This window comes from Rhamphochromis longiceps, linkage group LG14 (genome assembly GCF_057381845.1).
Source record: "Rhamphochromis longiceps isolate RC_006_pf linkage group LG14, R_longiceps_female_GT1.1, whole genome shotgun sequence".
NCBI lineage: Eukaryota > Metazoa > Chordata > Actinopteri > Cichliformes > Cichlidae > Rhamphochromis > Rhamphochromis longiceps.
Window position 1 is genome coordinate 32,841,147 of NC_140570.1, and position 16,824 is coordinate 32,857,970.

Sequence of the window (16,824 nt, forward strand, 5' to 3'; positions counted from 1 at the left end):
CTCCTCTACTTTATACAAGTTTACTCCCTTTTGTTGGGTGCTGCATTGTCTCTACACACAGTTTGTGCTGTGTGCTTTGGATATACCCTTAACATATCTCTGTGGTCTTGCACTAGAGAGGCTTTTACATGTTTTACTACCACAAGTCTAACTCGATGAACTCAGCAAGGCAACACTGAGTTCATCATGGGGCAATCATGGCTCAAGAGTTGGCAGTTCGTCTTGTAATCGGAAGGTTGCCTGTTCGAGCCCCGGCTCCGACAGTTTCGGTCGCTGTGTCCTTGGGCAAGACACTTCACCCGTTGCCTACTGGTGGTGGTCAGAGGGCCCGGCGGCGCCAGTGTCCGGCAGCCTCGCAGCTGTGGCTACAATGTAGCTTGCCATCACCAGTGTGTGAATGTGTGTGTGAATGGGTGGATGACTGAATGTGTAAAACGCTTTGGGATCCTTAGGGACTTAGTACAGCGCTATACAAATACAGGCCATTTACCATCATACACCCAGCATGATCAGCTCATGTTAAGTCATTATCATAAGATAAATTAGAAGTAGTTTTTTGAAATGCATATACAGCATCACAATATGGAAAATGTATACAAAATCAATATATACTGTAAGTTAAATCCAGACTGTCCTTCAACAAATTTGTAGAACAGTCTGCATAACACGAGTAAAATCATGGCAACTTTATCCTTGGGGGGCTAAATAATGGATGTCTGCACAGCCCGAGTCTTCATACACTCAACACAAACTGTACGATTTCAAGGATATTTTCGTCTAAATTCTGCCATGCAGCAGTTCAAGTTTCTGCGAGTAATATACTTTTATTTTCAAGGTCGATGAACTGATAAGAGAATTCATCAGCACAGTGCCGCAGTGAAAGATGTTCTAAATATGGCTTGTCCAAAAAAGATCAAGCTGAGCAATAGTAAGAGCTCGGGTAACAGTGCCAAATCACAACAGCTATGATACAATGTCCTTAATGCCCTGCAACCCCGATAGATAAAGTTCAGTGTTATGTTTGCTCTGTCTTTGAATGAGGGGGGAAAAAGGCAGCAGAACTGTGGCCTGGTTTATAGGTTTACCCCCTCCCCTTTCTGTCTCTCTTTCTTTCGCTCTCGCTCTCTCGCCCATGCACACTCCAGCTCACTGACCTGAAAACAGTCACATTCCTGTCTGAGCTCTCTCTCTCACTCACTTTATCGCTGCCTCGTTCCCCTCAAAGCACCAACCTAAGCAGCCTAAGAGCCTCATTTTGCCATCTCAGTTCTCAACAGTTTGTATCAATTTTCAGCATTTCAAAGCATCTGTTTTCTGGGTTTTGTGGTGAGAGAGATGGAGGACTTTGAAATAAAACTATGAAACAATCAGTCACAAGTTAAAGTATTGTTAATTTTAAAAAAGAAAGAAAGGTTTTACTCCTCTGGAGAACTAAACAGAAAACATTTTGGACAAACAGTTGTGTGTCTTGTCTTGTTGTTTTCTTTACCTGTGGGGTATCCAGGTGGGATGAAAAAGCCACAGAATGTGTATGCGTGTGTATAGAGATGTGTGTGTCGAGGGGAGTGATCAGGGCTGTGCCATGTGGAACCCTCCTGCCCCGGGGAGACAGTTATGTATTGTAATGTATTCTAGTGACATCCTCCCATGCTGTTTACAGGGCCGAGCTGCCTTCATTAGCATGAGTTCACAGCCTGTGTCTCCTGACAGTTGTCCTTGGAACCCCGGGGCTCTTACCTCCAAAAGTTCACATAAGCTGGTGTAGCAGAGAGGGACGACGGCCCCCACTCTTCTCCTCTCTGTTTCATCTGCCCTTTTTTGTTCATTTATGGATCAGTGGTAGTAGCAGTAGTCTCTGGAGACATTCATTGTATATTAGGTGGTGACTTTCTTCTGTGTTTAGCCAGGGATTTGTACATGTATCAGGAAACTGAGGCTGGATATCATTTCAAATTGTTTTATACAGTACCCATGTTTTGAGTACCATTAAGAATACATTACTAGTTCTTGAGGAATTCAGTCTTTTTCAGATTAATCTGAGTCAGATTTCTGGGTAAGTGTTTGGTAGGTGATGACGCATCAGTCCTGTCACTGGGTCCAAGTCTCTTAACGAGTTGGCTGAGACTCTTGTCTTTTTGTTCTATATTGCTGCATCCCTTGTTTACTGCATATTCATAAATCCTAAAAAAAGGATTTATGAACTTGTTTAGCTTTTATTTTCAGTACTGTTGATGTGTACATACCTTTAAGCTGAGCTCTTCAAATCTCACCATGTACACTACAGCCTCTGGGCTCACATTGCCCCTGTTATATTGACCAATATTTTAACCCTGAAACAATGACTTGCTGTTGAGACAAGTAAAATTTTTGTGTAGAGATTTAATTAAGGATTGTGACTTTTTTAGTAGCAAATATTTTTCCCCACTATTAGTCTGTTTGATCTTCATTTACATCCAAAGTTATAGCAAGGGGGGCATTATTATTATTTTTGCTGTTTTAGAAATACCTCACACAGAATGTGTACATCTTTGCTGGCTAACTCTACCTCAGTGCTAACTTCTATGAGCCCAGTCACACAGGCTGAGGGACCAGTTAATAATAATAATAATAATAATAATAATGGATACTTTATTGATCCCCATGGGGAAATTACTTGTTTTTCTCTGCATTTGACCCATTCACTCAGTGAAGCAGTGGGCAGCCCACTAAGCAGGCGCCCGGGGAGCAGTGTGTAGGGACGGTACCTTGCTCAGGGGTACCTCAGGGTAGCCGTTAAGTGGATTCGAACCGCCGACCTTCCGATCATGGGGCGACCACTTTACCTACTGAGCTATCCCTGCCCCTGTTAGCACACTCTGGCAACTGTGGATTATAAGAGAAAAATGTGTATTTCCTGACCAGCTGGTAAGCGGATGCTGGCTGTCCCCAGGTGAAATTGGTCGCAAATAAATTGCTGCACCAAAAACCTTACTGTGTTGCTAGCAAATTTGCAGACGTGTCTGCAAATTTTCACCAATTACTCATCTCCAATGCAAATTGTGGACAACCTCAGAAATCTAGTGATCAAATCAACAGCACGGAGAGTATGGTGCACTGTATAACGTACCTCATTGTGAGCAGTTTCACCAAAAGACTGCCAGCAACCACTCAACAAGCAGTCAGGGAATACACACTTTTCTAGCGATGTCTGATTGGTTGGCAACCGCCTGGCAATCTCTAGACCTGAGGTAACTAAGGCCTAGTTTCATTCAGCCTTTGCTTTTCCACTGATAGCTGGATGCTATGACTAATGGTGACACCTAGGAGAATAAATATACTGGTGTTTTTATTGAAGGTGAAAAAAGACAGACAGTTTTTAAAGCTCACTGGTATCTAGGGATGGGTATCATTTAGGCTTTATCCGATACCGGTGCCAAATCGGTACTTTTGAAACGGTGCCGGTGCTCAAACGGTGCTCAAACCGGTGCTTAAAGAATGGAGAACACAAAATTGGTCCAAAAACCTCTCATGTTCAGCTGGTTTTTTGTAAAAAGATAACAATGTTAGCCTTTTCTGCAGCTATGGGGCATATATGGTATCACTCTTGGCTGGAAGCAGTGCTTAAACAATGGAAAAAACATAAACTTTGTCCAAAAACCTCTTATGTTCGAGCTGTTTCCCTCTTTTTCTTTGGTCATTTTAGCCTTTTTGGCCAGGGTGAAGGGAGTATCTGCCATCAAACAAGAAGACAGCCGCATGTAGCTATGATGATGTTTGCTAGTTCACCTTACATGCATTAATGTAATAACGCGGTTAGCCTACTCAACGTAAATTACACACGAACAACATTAAGCTACTCATGCAGAGAAGAACGGCTGCTGCTGCCATCATCATCCGTCATCATTTCTGCTACACTGGCAGGGCTAGGGGCCAGGACTCTCCTCTTCGGGTTTTTGGGGGATGTTGCTAACTCCGGGTCCGATAACAGGCAACCCACCCGCAGTAGATGCGCTCGTGTGAGGTCTCGCAGCAAGCTATTAAATACGGCGCATTTCTGGGCTTTAAAAAAAAACGCTATGCGTCGCCAGGTGTTTCATCGGATTTGAGGTGTTACCTCCTTTGACAGTATCACAGTATCAGCTTAAAGCACTTGTTGCAGGCTGCTGAGTTTGCATCTTTTGCTGTGAAGTACAGCCAGACTTTTGACCGCTTCGCCTTGGACATTTTTAATCTGTAGCTCTGCTCTAAAAGAACGTATGTACCTGGGCCCGCCTACTATCCTCGGAAACGTAAAATGATTGGCTAGAAGTGTATCACAGCTCAGGGGAAAAAAAGCACCGAAATAAAGCACTGAAATGTGCGCTGCTTTTCGGTCTGGTTACTACCGTTTATGTCAGAACACCGGACACCGGTACCCATCCCTACTGGTATCTCAGAATTTGTCTGCTTTTGGTAACTGGAAGATCTGGAAAATAGTACATTTAGTTACACTTTGGACAGGCTCTCAGTCTATCACATGAAAAAAAAAAAAGAAAAAGAAAAGAAGAAGAAGCATGTTTTGCTTGTTTTTTATATTGAAGGAATTCAGGCTGTCCCTGAACTTAGCAGATTATACCTCACATTACAGGTTGCAATAAAGTTTTTATTTTAACTTGTCTGTTTATTTTTGCCCTGTGGTTTAGTAAAATCAAGTCACCCAATGTAATATCACCTGTCACGTGAGAACTCAGGTTGCATCATTAACCCCTGGAGGGTCTTGGGTCGATTTGTGGCTCTAAGCCCAATAGTGTATGCATTTTTCTAGGACCCTCCAGGGGTTAAGAAGACAAACTATCACATCATTACTCTTAGGTTAATACAATATAATTGCAGTACAATTAGGCAACATTAAGGCTTTGTAAATTGCTATTAGATTAGTATTCATAACCTCATAGGGACATTGCACAGTTTGGGAGGTTTTCTTTCTCACAGACGAGTCATACCTGAGACCTGTTTTCCAATTATGTGCAACTGTCACTTGATGGACAGTATTGTCTAAACTGCTCGACATCCGTACTGATCTACTTAATGAGAACCTCCCAAACCTGTACACACCTACATTTCCTGCATTCAGTTAGCTTCAAAGTTCTGCTGAATGCTGTGTCGATTTGCCTCGAGGCCAGAGTTCTGCATATTTGGATGTCAGCTACATTCTCATGCAATGAAGTGTTTCATTAGATTCTAATGATTATTTTTTGACAAAGTGACAAGTAGATGATAGATGTATGGAAACTATCTTCCTCATAGCTGTTAAATGATGTGATGGAAATGTATTTAATTGCATAAGAAAGCAAAGGAAGCAGATGTTGCTCAACATGCTTCTTCTTCACACAGAAAAATTTATTACGTGTATCTTTTGAAAAACATTTTGACAGACATAACAAAAATGTGACACAAGCGCAGATTTTATTCAATTTAAATATATATTTCCACCTTAACAAAAAAAAAAAACCCCTCATGGTCTTGAAAGAGCTATAATATATAGGAGGCTATTTTCTTCCTCTGTGTGCTCAGAATCTCTGACAGAAAAACTTCCAGTAACACAGACACAGCTTGGCTGCTGCAAAGCACTCCCTCCACACTTTTCTCTCTATAATGGAGGCTTCATCACTCACACTTCCGCTCCAGTCAGGCTGTTTGGAGCACATCTGCTTTATCTTGAGTTGGAGCAACTTGATTGCATTAGACTGGAGCTGCATGCAGCCCTGCCTCTGACGAGGCAAGCAAAAACGACTGTGACTTCCCCTGACAGAGCACCACAGCAACATACTGTAATGTAATTTCTTTTGAAATATAAAATGCAATATGCGTCTCTTTGGGAGGTAGCTTAGATATGACCAAACAAATGGAGACACTCTCTGCACACTCACTCACCAATGGCCACGTTCATTTCCTACATCTTTGGAGTGCAACACCACAAATGATCCTGATTAAATCTGAAGTTAAATCCAAGTTTGATCATACTTTGTTCAGCTGCATTTCCCTTGGTCAGGTGTTATAGAAGAAATGAAGTCAGATGGGAGAAAGTGTGGCGTTGTCTGAAGCTGTTGTTTTCATGGTCTTATATCTGTAATCAGTGTGATATGTAATGTAAGGAGAAGGTAAGAGGCTATTATTGTTTGTTGAACAGATGCAAGCAAAGCTTGATTTTTGCTTATCAACAGATGGTGAGTATGACAGGAATAAGCGACCAGTGAAATCCTTTGTATCTTTTCTTACATTACTGGAGACATTGTACATTATGTTGTACAGTTGTTTAAACAGAAAATCAACTTTTTATATTTCCATACATTATTCATTGGCGTATTTCATTCATTCTCCATAACCAGTTTAATTAAACTTCGATTTTTGGGACATAGTTTCAGTTATACATTTTGTCCTTTTGTTTTTTAAGGTTTTAAGGAAATTCTTTTTTTTTACCACAGATCAACCACATAGTTCATTATTCAGATGTATTCAATGTTAGAGGTAAACCTAAACAATCATACTTAGACATCTTTCAATAGACTAGTATGCCTTCTTAATACTGGAACAGGAAACCATGACACCAGGCATTGAGGTGTGTACTATAAGCCTGTAGCAACATGCCCATGCTAATGGGCAAGGCCTGTTGGTGCTCTTGGCAAAAAAAAAACAAAAAACAAAAGGCAGCGGGTGGGGGGGTGGGGGTAGCTGTTGTTCATATGCTAAAAATCGGTCATTTTAGCTCATGGCTAGGTGGTTGGTTGGCAATGTGATGCTATCATAAATTAGATGTTATTGTTGTGAGATAAAATGGATAGAATGATTTTTATAAGCAATTATAGATGTGCTAAAAACTGGTAATTTTACCCCATTGCTAGGTGGATACTTGGCAGCATGATATCTAATATAGATATGAATCTACAGGACCCAAGATGTACCTGTATGCAAAGTTTTGTTGTTCAAATTCATTTGGTCTAGGAAGCATTCACAGACAAATTAAAAAACACACAGAGATTTTATGTATTATAGCAAAAATTTGGACATGTACAGAATTTGGGGTAAACTGGAAGTGTCCTTATTTTTTATGCTTAAATTCCACTGGAACAACTGCATGGGAGCTTCATTGTGTCAGTCCTGCATGCTGTTGTAGCTGAGTGCATTATTTAGGCAAACATGTTATGGATGTAGTCTCTTTTTCAGGCTACCCAGAGTCATTTCAGTACAATGTGTGGACTTAAAGTCACCCTTCATTTTGTCACAAACTGGTTGCGCTCATAGCTTAAAATGAGAACTAATTAGACAAACGTTTCTTTCAATTAGTGTACAGATTTACTCTGTTAATAATCATCTAATTGTAGCTGCAGTTGGATTTTGGTACAACCAGACATGTGCTCATGATTCTTTAAGATGGTGAATCATAATACTCTACAGTGTGGTGCTGATTTTGGAGTAATAAAGTGAGTTTATTAAGCATGAATACAAGATTTCAGTTTACAACCTCATCTTTACAAATAGGTGACCATTGCTTTTGTTACCCTAATATGCAGTCTACACACGGACCACTGTTCAACAACTATACTTTGAATTTATTTACTGAGTTTATTTACTTTTTTGCGTATTTGTCTTACATGTTTCAGATTATCGACTGGATTTTAACACTGAATAACGATACCATTGGATAAATGCAAAATGTACTTTTTAAAGATTCTTTCAATGAAGGGAAAAAAGCTATCTAAAACTACCTGGCCCTATTTGAAGAAGCAATTACCCCCTTGTCCGTAAAAAAACCCCCATCATACCAGCAATCGAACAGGATGGTGGTTGTGTGATGTTCTGCAGATGCATTGCTCCTTCAGGAGATGGACAACTTGCTGTAACTGACGGAATGATGAGGAATTCTGCTCTCAAGTAGAAAATCCTGAAGAAGAATGCCTGGCCATCCATTTGTGTTCTGAAGCTCAATTGCATTTGAATTATGCAGCAGGACAATGATGCGAAACAGAACAGTCCACCTCTAAATGGCTCAAAAAGATCAAATATAAGATTCTGGAATGATCTCGTCAAAGTGTACACTTAAATCAGATTGAGATGCTTTGGCATTACATTAAATGGGCCATTTATGCTCGAAAACCCTCCAGTGTGACTGAATTTAAACAATTCTGGAAAGAAGAGTGGACCAAAATCCCTCCACAATGATGTGAAAGAATTTTTGCCAGTTATCACAAAAGCGTGATTGCAGTCCTTGCTGGCAAAGTTGGCAAACCGTTTTTAGGTTTAGGGGGCAAGTACTTTTTTTTACTTAGGGCCAGGTAGGTTTGGATAGTCTTTTTCCCTTAATAAATGAAATCATCACTTACAAGCTATATTTTGTATTTACTCAGGTCAAGAAGGGGGCAAAAAGTTTTCATGATAGTATGTTTACAACTATATCATCATGTGAGACACGCCCAGTTTGGTATTTGTCAGCTTCATAGCTCATATTTTTGGTTTGTACTAGCTATATAACAACCTTGACTTGTGCAGTTTTGAACAATCACCCTTTAACAAATGTGTGAAAAACCCTTTTCTTCAGGGACCTGGGTCTTGTGGGTTTCCCATGTAGTGTGTTTGTTTAGTTATCCTCACATGTTTTCTGGAAAGTGAAATAAAAAGCACTTCTGCACTACATTACAAATGACATAGAAAATGCCTCATTCCATTTATGCTTGCACAGCTAAACACGTTGGAAGGTGTTTAGCTGTGGATTTTTTTTTTCTTTTAAATGAATGTAGAGCCACACAGAAGAATTAACAGGAAATACTTTGTCAATTAAGGCGTGTTTGGATCTCTTCCCTGCAATTTGGTGCTCCAGTTTCTGTTAGTTTAGGTAGAAGTCTTGGTAGCTGTGAATCACAGTACAGAGGCACTTTGAATGTACCCAAATTATAAATCTTAGTGTAGTTAATTGTTATAATCTTTCATCAAAATATGTCACCTATTCTCTCATTTCAACACATTTTAGTAAATTTTCCAGCTTTCTCTTTGGTACCATAATATTAAGCTGAGCAAGTAAGCCTTTTTATAAACTTACCACTATTGCCAGTTTGGCATTCCTCTTTATTCTCATTAGTACCTTCAGCTGTCTTTTCTTCACTTTTCTCCCCCTGTCACATGTATTTACCTGGATCTTTTATACAGCTCTAACCTGCATTAGTCACACTAGCAGTGCTTTTACAGAGTGTGAGACGTCTTGTGGCTTACACCCCAATCCAGCTGGGCCAAGACGTCACATGCAAGGCTATTATCACCCCATAAATCTGCGCAGATCTCAATAAACTTCTCTTTCAGTCTATTCAATTGTGCTAACACTGATGTGGACTGCCATTAGATTTTAAGAAAGGACTGAAAAAAGTAAAAAGAGACTGCATTTAGTTTTGACTTAGAGCTTCAGGAATGTGCAGTGCACCACACGCAGATACGATGGTAGTGAGCAAGAGAGTCTCCCATATTGAGATTTCATACTGACTGCACCCAGCTAAAACAATAACAGTGCAGTTTTTAATAACGTTAGAATAGACATAAGCCTCAAACTGCTTTTATTTTATTTCTTCTGACCTCTGAGCTGCAGCTTCCAGGTAGAAAAGCTGCCATTGATTACATTACCAGTCACCCTTCCCCCTGTGCAACTGATTCAGTGGTACTGAGTATATTAATATTGACTGCCAATATGCTTCTAAGGCTCTCATATTGGATGAGGTGATTGAAAAGGCAGAGAAAGAAATTTATTCACCACTAAATGTATGTTTAATGGGAGTAATTCTGTTGCCTTAAAACACATAAAAATGAAACAGCTGCCAAAGGGCTAAAACCCAGTGATGGTGTCAGTTTAATATTGAAGTTATTGCTAAGGCTGTGGTTAAAAAAAACAAAAAAAAAACCCTCTAAGATTTTGCCCAACAGTGGAAATAATTGGATAGATGTAAAATATATATATAGCAGTGATTATTTATGGGGTCTAAATAATTAGGCAGCAGGTTTTTTTTTAAATGCAAAGCTGTGACGTTTCAATCATTTCTGCTTGTTTTTTGTGCGCATATTATGGGGAGTATTTTTAATAATGAGCAAACTTTTCTGCTAAAAATACTAGCCATACTGGGGGTTTTTTAAGATCATTTTTTTCCTCTGAAAAACTGATCTCCAGTTTCCTTCAGTTGATAATTTTAAGAGTGTGTATTGTACACTTTTAAAACCATGCCTGTGGCTTACCTCAATGTCTAAGCCTCCAGTAATATAACACAGTGTTGCATTATTAGATTTCACTGTATTTTCCTGGTACTAAAAACAGCTATGTGTTAAAGCACAAAGGATTGCTGACCCAGGTGGAGTTTTAAAGGGTGACCACCCCACACATGCACATAGCCCATAAAGGGCACATGCACAGAAATTGCGATTCAGTAGCTACTATTGTTATAGCAGTTTTTAACAATGTCCACATTGGTCTTTATCATGTGCTACTAAAATGCAGCATGCCTATGTAAGCAAATTCTCAGATCAAGTGACCAACAAATATAATATTTGATTACAGTGATTTACAATACAGGAAAACTTCATTTTCTGTGCCACCCAAATGTGTAAGTACTAGCATCAGAGTGGCCACCCCAATAAATATTAGCTCCCCCACTGTGTTAAAGCCAAGAATAGCAGTTCAGAGTAAAGTGCTTGCCATGATGGGTGTGTTGGGTGTAAATAAGGTCAGCTAGGGTTAATCCACATGGATTAGCCACAGCGTTTTAGTAGGAGACACACATATCTCTTCCCTCCATCCTTAACGCACCATCCTGCTAACCCCTGCCAACATGCCTATTTAAATTTTAGACAGAAGACAGCGCAACAGTTACTTTAAGGGTTCAGAAGAATAACAGGCTCTGACAGACAATTGCCAGAGTAAAGCTCCATGTCTGCCCTGAACTTTCCACCGCTTCCCACCCAGTATTACTACAAATGTCCCAACTGGTACCTTCCAAGATTCTGCAGCTTTCTTTACATTAATTCTGTCCAGTTATTCTTCAGCTATTGCAACATTTAATTTACACATTTAATTTGTTCTTAATTTAAGTAAGAACAGAGAACTAATTGACATGAGATGCTTGAGATGTTCCTATGAGGATAAGTGAAGTAGGATTCATTACTTTAAAACTGCAAAAAATCCCATAAAAATAAAAAATGTTTGGACTATAATGTTACTCTCACTATTTTGATATCATAGGTAAGCAAATCATCCATATCCCCATGCAGGAATTAGTGTGCTTCACATGTTGTTTTCCCATGCACTATAGTTTTTACAAACTGCAATGATGAGCCAAATAGTGAGGGCTACAAAGTTAAGAAAGTGCCTTTTAGGAATGTACAAAAATATGAATTTTCTATGCTTTTTTTCCAGACTTATACAGCATTGTTGTTTTCTATAACCTTTGCATGACCACCATAGATTTGCTTGTACATAAAAATTTAATTTAGATTGGAGATGACTCATGAGACGTGCTGTAATATTTAGAAATTATGCATGCAAAACAACACAGGACTGACTAGTCTTGTTGCCCCGGATCAAGTGGAACTCATGTTTAGTTTTTTTTATTTCACAGAGAAGATAGTTTACTTTTGAAAAAACATGAGATCTAAGTTGACACTGTATAATGGGAATGATGAGTTCATGATTTTTGTGTCTGTCTCTGATATACGGACCCATAACTTTCTGTTATGTGAGATAACCATAAGCCAAATTCAAAATGTCTCCTTAGATCTTATGGAGATTTTTTTCAAAGGAACTGCTTTATAGTTAAGTGTTGCAGAAAATGCCAAAAGCTGTTATTTCCAGCTCTTTAGCAGGCCAAGCAGGTGGTTACAAGTCAGGCTAATAAACGTGGTTGTGATGAGAATGTGGTAACAACAAAGCAATATCAAATACTCATGCAGGTAACGAATAACATATAAATACAGAATATTTATGTTAGAATAAGATGACTTAGTTTTTTTTTAAATCTTTCATTTTATTTACGAATATTCTTAAAATTCTGCAGCACAGTCCTCACTGAAACAAATAGTCACTGAAATTTCTGTATTTTTTTTTCTTAAATGCAAACCTAGCCCAGTTTAAAAACAGCAAGCACCAGTAACTACAACATAGCCTTGCTTAAACTTCAATTTGAGTGCTTATAGTTATAACAGTAGAATTGTTATTATCATGAATACTGGTAGTACTGATTTTTTTCTTTTATTCAGTTTTGAATTTGAATAATAAGCTATTTGCAGCTTTTGTCTATTTTGACTGTGCTTGGTGAATATTTTGAACAAGAAGATAATGAATGACTAAGTTGTCTCACAGCATACTAAATTCTGCAGAGACACTGAACCTGTACATTTGACCCTTAAGGATATACGGAGGTTCATTACTGAGATTTATGCCACTATGACAGCTTCATGTCCTACATACAATATGTCTGGTTATTTCAACTCTATACTGTAGTTGTTGTTGTATTCATAGAAAAACAGGATTTTATTTGGCTCTCTTTACTTTGATATATTCATTGATTGAATATCATTTGTTAAAAAAAAGCTTTTGCATTGTCTTCTATTTGTAAAATAACCAGAAATGTCAGAAACTCTTAAGAAGGAAGGCATCAACAAAAGACATGATGACACATTTATCTTTACATCATGTGACATCCTACTTGTTCACAGTAGGGAAAGAAACAAAGAGAAAAAAACCCCCACAAACTTTTGAATTCAGTGCACTGGACAAATAATCCTCAACACACTTTAAGACTTTAGGGTCAATTAAAATTTATAAAAGGACCAACTCTAAGGTTTGTTTGCCTTACAAAACATGAGACTTGCAGACATGTAAGTACACCATTGTTCAATTCTAAGATTTTATATATCAATACATAATAAAAATATTTGTTTTTTCTTGGTTCTTAAAATTTAGGTAAATACAACCTCAGATCAAAAACAACACATGAAATATTACCCATTGTCACTCATTAACAAAAACTAAGCCAAAGTGCATAACTGCAGGAGAAAATATGAGAAACCAAGTAAACCCTTGCTGCTTCACTAGCATCCCAAGCATACAATCAAATTTACAACAGAATGGGAGGAAAAAAGTGAAATCAATCAAGCAGATGAACCTGATTGAAATGCTGTGGGACTTTAAGGGAGTCGTGCATGAACAAATGCCTGCAAACTTCAATTAACTTTATATCGTGAAGAAAGGGTGAGCCAAGATTCCTCCACTGTGATACAAGAGACTTATAAAGCAACACAGAAAATTAATGGGGGGCACTGGATTTGGCTTTGTTTTTTGTTAAGTAAGAAACAACACAGTGTGAAATATCGTGTTTTTGTTCATCTGAGATTGTATTGAAATCATTTTAGAACCCGGTAAAGCCAGATTTGTTTTCCCCTGATAGTGTAAAAACCTTACAGCTGAAAGACGGTGAACCAACTTTTTCACATGACTGTACAAAGCATATGTAGTACATCTTTATAAAGGCTTTTAAGTGGAAACGGAATACAAGAAAATTGATAATTGCCACAACTAAGCCTGTTTTGTCCTCATTTCCTTTTCAGCCTATTGGTGCCCTGAACCCAAAGCGTGCAGCATTCTTCACTGAACGTTATGAGTCATGGGAAGATGACCAGACACCACCTTGTCATTACAACACCCACTACTCCACAGCTGCCACCACCCTGCACTGGCTTGTCAGAATTGTGAGTAAAACCTCTCCTGCAGCTACCCTCCCTCTTATTATTGTACTATGTGCAAAATCCCCGAATTAGTCAAGTATGTGAATAGGAATGAAGTCAAACCCAGACCTCAGAGAGTTTTTCATTTTTTGTCTGCATTAGTTGATTGTCACTTGTCAGACTTGATGATGCTGTTTCTTTGAGGTCTGTTGGCTTCTGCACAGGAAGCAGCTCGACATCTCAATTTGATTGGGCCTGAGTTAGACCAATGGCGCTCAGAAAACACATTTCACAGGCCAGTAAACCAGCATATGTGAACTAAATAAAGAGTGGCTGGGTAATGATTTACAGAGGCTGCTGTGACAGGTTTATGTGTTTCAGGCAACCCAGTGAGCGCTGGAGACATGTCCATCAAGGTTACTGAGCACTGTCCTCATTTACTCTAGAAGAGGAGGAGGAAGAACATGTACTTCCAGTCTGTTCCCAACAAAAAAGGCTCTTCTAACCTCCAACACTTCTTTGAGTTGCTGCACATGTGATTTTAAAAAATCTTACTAATTTGAAGGCGCTTTATGAGGAATTTGTACTGTATTTCTCCCCCTCCCCTCGTCATTAGTAGAAAGAGGCCGATGAACTGAGGGAGCTCCCTTGACAGCAGTTAGATTGGCCTCACTGGGTTTGTTCTCACAATCTCTTTCTTCCTCTGGTGAGGAACTGTAACAAAAAATAATTTCCCCCAGGGATCAATAAAGTATTCTGATTCTGATTCTGATTCTGAGTGATCCTTCCGCTCCAACCGGCAATGGTTGCCATCTCAGTCTAAGAAAACCAAATTTGAGCCAATTATCATTATGGCTTACTGTACTCAGGAAGAGCACTAATTAATTTTCCCTCAGGCTTGGATACAATGAAAGAAGGATCTCTGCTACAGAAAAAATAACAATGAATAATACAGAAAATTCAGGCTATTCCCGTGCATTTAAAATTTAATCCTCAAGGTTGAAAAAATATTTTAAATTCTCAGATTTTGACAGGTGCAATCAAATTAGATGTCAAGAGGGTGAGAAAATAATGATCAGGACTTTAAATCTGGGTTGAGATATTTGACTTTTGTGATGAATACATGTCTTTCCTTATAGGAGCCCTTCACCATGTTCTTCCTCAGTGCAAACAACAATAAATTCGATCACCCCGACCGCACGTTTTCAGGCATTTCCCGATCCTGGAGAAACTGTCAGAGGGACACCTCAGATGTAAAGGTGAGAATCACAACAAAGGATATACTAAAACATATGTATCTATAAATACAATTGATATACATTTGATTCCTTGCTAGTTTCCTTTTTAAAGCTTGTGTTGTGGACTTGTGGGTCTTCGAAAGGCAATTCTTACAGCAAAGATGGTTGAAAAGAATTTATTGCACAAGTCAATGCAAAATTATAGTAATATAGCATACATCTATATATTTTGCAAAATACCAAACCAAGCCTTTTTTTTCATATGCTCTCCTCCTTTCTGTGCCTCAAAACCACTGCAAAAATATATACCATCAATTATAAATGCCTCTTCCAAACAGTGAATCTCAAAGAGCTGTAGTGCACGGGAATACCCTATGCACATTTGATTTATCTCATGCAGAGAGCAAACTATCTCAGAGGTAGAGCAATCCTGCTTTTGAACAAAGTCTGCATCTGAGAGAAAAACAAAACCATCTCTCCGCAAATCCACAGAGCAGTCATCGAAAACGCTGAACCCTGCTGATTTGTCTCCGTTTTGCCCACTGCATAACACGCAGCAGGGATACACACTGACCTCAAAGTGTCATATATTTCCAGCACACCCTGCATCGGGTAGTGTTGCCGCAGGCAATTAATAAAGCATTAATGACAAAAGCTATTTAAAATGTAGTCTTTTATGTACAGACAGAGCTTTTACTTGCCAGAATGTGGGGGAGAGCAGCTAGCAATCCATGTGAGGCAGAGGTAGAAAGCTGCAAACCAGTGAACAACTGAATAGTCAAACGCCACCCTGTTAACAAATACAGTCTACTTTCAACTACTTGTATGTCTGCATGCATTTCTTTTTACACACATAGCATTGCCAGTGATCTATTAGGAGAGCTGCTGGACTGTGCGTGAAACTACAGGATTGCTACCAGTATTTCATAATGCATTAGTAGAAGGAAAATATTGTGCAAGAGCTTGTATGAATTAGTCATAGTGCAACATGATAAACTATCAGGAAATTTAACGTTATTATTTGCTGTAATCTTTTAAAAAACGATTTAGCTTCCAAACTATTGAAATTGTCTTTTTAAATGTGTAATTTTGGTCCGCATACCTGTGTTAACAACATTGCTCAGCATAGTCCTTCTTTTGAAAAGGATAGGCTGTTTGTCTGGCAGTCACAGAAACAGGTCTCCATGCATGCCAGACAGACACAAAAATGCCATTCCCAGACCCAGCAGAGAGTACAGGGTTAAGGTCATTTCAGCCCAGTACACCAAGCCGGCCCACTGAGCCTCTAATTTAAAGGGAGCTTGTTTTTTACCAGGGTCTCTCCTTCATTAACCCCAACCTCCTCCAGCAGTAATGACAACAAGACCAAGGCAGTCTGAACCCCTGATGGGGATGACCTCCTAAAAGAGCAAGTCAAATGGAAACAACCCTTCACCGACCAAGCCCTCACCTCCCTGACCACCCCATCATTAATGTTAATGTGCATCCATACTTCTCATTTATTTCGGTGTGCACTGATGTAGTTATGTTTAGCTGGCACAGCCACCTATGGGCAAAGACGAGGAGATTTTTCTTGGAGGTATTGGACACAAATCTACACGTTCGTCTTCATGCACACAGAGAGAACTGCCACCATGTTGTCTGAAAGAATCCAGCAGCACTCCGTTGGTGACAGATTTTGACGAACATGTCATTAAGGTGACACAGTGTAAAGCAACGGAGGCTTGTGTGATTGACTTGTTAGCCCATTACAATGCTGTTGCAGAATTAATGGCTGCCATGGGAGGGTGGCTTGAAAACGGAGCTGGCAGTTTTAACGGCTTGGTGGTGAGTTACGGCAGGAAGTTTACAAATGAAAAAGAGGAGGGAAAGTGTGGCT

The 16,824-nt window shown here is 39.2% G+C and overlaps 1 protein-coding gene across 1 annotated transcript in view; it reads left to right on the plus strand.

Annotated features, from left to right (window-relative positions):
- The window catches only part of nbeab (neurobeachin b), a 118,867-nt gene that overhangs the window by 78,864 nt on the left and 23,179 nt on the right, over positions 1-16,824 (plus strand). The window contains exons 20-21 of the mRNA XM_085380895.1: positions 13,591-13,731; positions 14,847-14,966. Of these exons, the coding sequence (XP_085237021.1) occupies positions 13,591-13,731; positions 14,847-14,966 (261 nt within the window). The remainder of the gene's footprint in view (positions 1-13,590; positions 13,732-14,846; positions 14,967-16,824) is intronic.